At 43.0% G+C, this 4,312-nt stretch overlaps 1 protein-coding gene across 1 annotated transcript; it reads left to right on the top strand.

The window, feature by feature from the left end:
* Positions 1-2,632: 2,632 nt before the first annotated feature.
* LOC109534333 lies at positions 2,633-3,983 on the top strand (the record flags this gene model as incomplete). The annotated part of the gene is given in 5 exon segments (XM_048669549.1): positions 2,633-2,820; positions 2,895-3,006; positions 3,067-3,306; positions 3,363-3,746; positions 3,801-3,983. Coding segments are annotated over 5 exon segments (979 nt in total), but the record flags the coding sequence as incomplete, so codon positions are not given.
* Positions 3,984-4,312: the final 329 nt, after the last annotated feature.

The following is a 4,312-nucleotide window of genomic DNA, read 5'->3' as shown; positions in this document are numbered from 1 at the left end:
GATTTCAACCAGCACCCTTATTCGTCTCCCGCCTAACATTAAGAGGGCGCTATTGCTGCCGTTCCATTAGACTTTCAGTTTTTTGTGGACGAAACACCACCGAATTGAATCAGGCAACCATTTGAAGACACGATCATTAAGCAAAAGGGGGCGCCTAGAGAGGCGCCTCAATGCCCAAAGAGTTGAGCTATTTGTATTAATAAGCCTCTAGACCGTGAGCACATTTAATCCTAAATAGGATATGGGAACATGCGTCTTGTCACCGGACAGTCTTGTGGCAATTTCCTTGCCGGACAACGAGCAGTTGCTCTGGAGATCCGGTCAACGGAACAAAGGCCACTCGACTCGGGAAGCCGTTCATCAACTCCTTTTTTCCTGCTGACGCCTCGGCCACAAATCATCCCACTTTGATCTTTAATTTATGCGTGCGGCTACTCTGGATGGACTCCGGCAAAGCAAAGCTCAATCCCGACCGCGTGTTTGACTCAAAACTCCGCTATCAAATAAACTTTAGCAAGTCGAAGTATGACTAATAAAAGTCGCACAATTAGAATGATCGACGGCACTGTCTGGATGCAAACCGGAGCTCCCGATGTGACAAACGGGATCGGGACTTCCCCGGACGAATGCGACGGTGCGTTCGTCAATTGTGCAGGAACCGGAAGTCGTATTGTGCATTCGATACCGGAAACGGCCTCTGCACGAGCCGCATTGAGGAGGGTTTCCAAAGAGAGCAAAGCGGCTGCTTTCCAGCGTCTTGTTCAGAAACATTTGCCATTCGTTCACTATTCTGGATTATTTTTCAAATTATTTAAAATTTCCCCACGTTGCCCACACCAGAAGCATGTCCGATTTCGCACAGTTCATGATAAATAGGCCTGATTTCAGCCGGACATTTGTTGCTTCTGATGTTAGATTCTGAATGTTACAAGCACCTAAAACTGCAGAATTCAGGACTTCGTTGCGAAAACGAAAAAACTGTTCAAAACTTGATCACATTTAAAATTTTGAATGGGTCTAAAAACGGAAGGTTTTTGCCACCTCCAGTCCGAATATGACTTTTTTTGTTTCAACTGAAGATTTTCAGTTAATCGCACTCTGGAAACCATCCGCTCAGAAATCGACAGACACAATTCCACAAGGTGCAGCAGAAGCTTACTTTTCATCGCAAGATTTCCCGAACGAACGCGGAAACTCGGAAAAACACTTTTGTTCCTTTTCGCATCACCTTCTCCAGCTACGAAACAAAATCGATTCGATTGTGAGCCCAGTTTTCAAAATTTCAAAATACAGATGCCTATTTCGAAAATGCATCAGACAACTGACTTGTGGTTTAGGCGAATAAATTAAGCATTTTACGGAGCATTTTTCGTCAAAAATGTTTTTCCCGTTAAAGGGCCACTAAAATTTCGAGAAATTTGTATCACAAACCGGTTCGAAATAGCTGAATGGAACATCGGACTATTTCGACTCAGCACGCCAAAGAGCATATTGTAAGACTTTGCTTCTTAAGTGAGCCCCAAAAAATTTCTGCAGCCATAACACTGGATCCGAAAGATATTTTTGAAAGCAAATATGCTTAGCTATAGCAACATTTTGGTATACAAAAAAGATCGGAAGGAGCAGCTTTGCCTGCTTAATTCATAACTTCGAAATGGTTGAACGTTTCGGATCAGTCCTCAGGACCTTTTCGATAGCTAAAGATTAAATAGAAAGCTAGAAAAATATTAAATAAAGAAATACACCTCCCATTAAAGAAATAATAATAATAAATAAATTTATGTAATCATCTACTAATATAGACAACTTCATAACTCGAAATAAGCCATACCCCCCCAATTTTAGTATAACTCCCGCCAAAACTATTGAACCTGAAATAGGGAATTCCACATGTGCCTTTGGTAATCACAAATGTGTTAAAAATATTGGAATCACCATTGATGTTTTGTTAGAAATTCCCAACCTCCAAAGGGACAGAAGCAAAAGTGCCCAAACTGGCAACTGCAAATCCAAACAATCCTTCCTAACCTCTAAAGAGATGGAAGCTGATCCATGAACATTTTCACGAATGAATCACGAACATCAAAGCTCAAAACACCTTGCAACTGGAAATATTCAAACAGTCCTTATAATTTTTCGAAAGCCAGCCTCCCAAACTATCTTTGGTGAGCAGTTGGGTTGATCACCGATTCCTAACCTCCAAAAAGATAGAAACAAGAACCCATGAAAGTCGACAAAGACAAGCAATTTTCGGGCAATTTAATTGAAGTTGATGAAAAAAACGTTAAAACCGAAACCTCCCTTAGCGGCGATAAAAAAACTGGCTGCCCTAGAGGGGCGCGAAAAACATCTGTAACGCTACTAATATATTCATTCATTCATTCCCCCGAGGCAGGAATATTATGACTTTTACACCTGGTTTAGGTATAATTAACCTGTATTTGATTATTCCCCCGGATTTCGTTTGTTGTTGATTAATCGCCACCATGCAGGGCTGGATTTGGAAATTTGGCCCCAATTGCATCCTGCATTCCAGATTCATATTCAACGGTTTATCCGGAAAAAAAACCCGAATTCACATGTTGATATTTATAGCACCTGCTATCAAGAGATAAGATATTTATTTGGTTATCTTTAGCATACAGTACTAGGCAGGCTTCAGTAAATGATGGTAGGTGTTTTGGTGATATTTTGAAATGGATTTTTCAACCATCACGTAGAAAGTTTTCAGTAACTTGCATCAGTTTATACAGCCTGGATATGGCAAACGTTGGCAGGAAAACTCGATGGACAGTAGTTTTAATATCCACATGGACAATAGTAAGTTCAGATTCGATTTGATCAGCAAACAATTCAGATTAAGTCTCGTTGCTTGTTTTCCTGATTGTTTCCAGATGCAAACAGCTATTCATGTCTTTTGGGTGATTTATGCTTATCTCTTAACTGTCTGCAGGATCAGGCCCACCTACTATGACATTGTCTTTGTTTATCTCACGTATTTTTATAGTAAGTAGCTCCTGCTGGACTAATCAGTCGGTTCATGTTGAATCCCGCGATAATTTACAGAAGATGCCTGCGGCCCCATAGAACTGAAAAGAGAGACTTTGTTTCTGAATAGAAGCGTATTTGGAGAAGAGCAGTTTTTGGACGCGAATTCCTCCAATGTCCTCTATCACTTCCTCAACGAGACCTTGCACGAGGCAGAATTGCCTCCTCAAAGCCCCAATGTGAGCAGAACTGAGCTCTATTTGCTCCTGTTATTCATCACTGATGGCGCCTGGATGGTGACTGCCATTGGCATGGCTGGTGAGTACGGGAATCAACAAAATCTTCATGCTCACATTGGCCGGCTGAATTTTCAGTGGGGGAGTTATGCAACTCCAGACAGAAGCACTTGTCAATCCTCTTCTACGGCCCCTGGCTGCTATGCAGCGTCTTGGTAATATTCCTGGACGTTGTCGCCTCCGTTCAGTACGGACTGGATCTCATCTACATCCACAGTTTCACCACATGGTTGGACTTTATCGGCGTGCCCAATTCCACCGCCTTCCTATCCTTCAACGCCCATCCCAGCTCCAAAGTGCTGCCCCTCATGCCCACCACTGTGGTGGTCTCTCTGCTCGGCCGCCTCTTCTTAGTCTGGCTCATCAATGTCATTTGTTTCTTTGCCATTCTCTTCATGGCCATCCCGGACTTTTACAGGCCAAAGCCAGGCCGTCGCAGTTCTAGATCTGGCAGCCGCATTGGTGAGGCCACACTCTCGATGCCGCAGTGAGTAGGTTCAATTTGCGTCCTTCTAGATGGGGCGATGGACTTGCATTCGACAGAGACGCGAATCCGAAACTGGCAACTGTTTTATGGAAACGTCGAGGCCAGCAGCACTTTATCGAATGAAAGTAGCCGAACCGTCCCGGGTCCCAGTTGCAGTTCGGAAGCTCCTAATCGCGGGAAGAAAGTGTCGATCACACCCCCAGAGGACAGTGGTAAGTTACTATTTCTTTTTGTGATAGTAAGCGCGCATTTGTGTTTGTGTGCATGAGCACTAACAACTATACAGGGTGTCCAAGATAATGATGGGGATCTCCCAAACTGTAAGAGCTACGAAGTCGGTTAAATTAGGATAAAGTCGCGCAATCAAGTGGTTATACAGGGTTATTCACGCTATACGGCACGGAAGTTTGCGGCTAAACCGTTTGATTTTTAAAAAGTATTATTTTATGAATGGTCCGACGCCTACCGAGCGCACATTTTAAAAATATTTTTGTAATGTACAGGGTGTCCCAAAGGCTCTAAAGGTATCAAAGTTGCGTTT

Source organism: Dendroctonus ponderosae, unplaced genomic scaffold (genome assembly GCF_020466585.1).
Source record: "Dendroctonus ponderosae isolate FM_Combo_2020 unplaced genomic scaffold, Dpon_F_20191213v2 Dpon_F_20191213_868, whole genome shotgun sequence".
In the NCBI taxonomy this organism is placed as follows: domain Eukaryota; kingdom Metazoa; phylum Arthropoda; class Insecta; order Coleoptera; family Curculionidae; genus Dendroctonus; species Dendroctonus ponderosae.
Note: the sequence above shows the minus strand (reverse complement) of the source record. Positions and strands in the feature narration are given on the sequence as shown.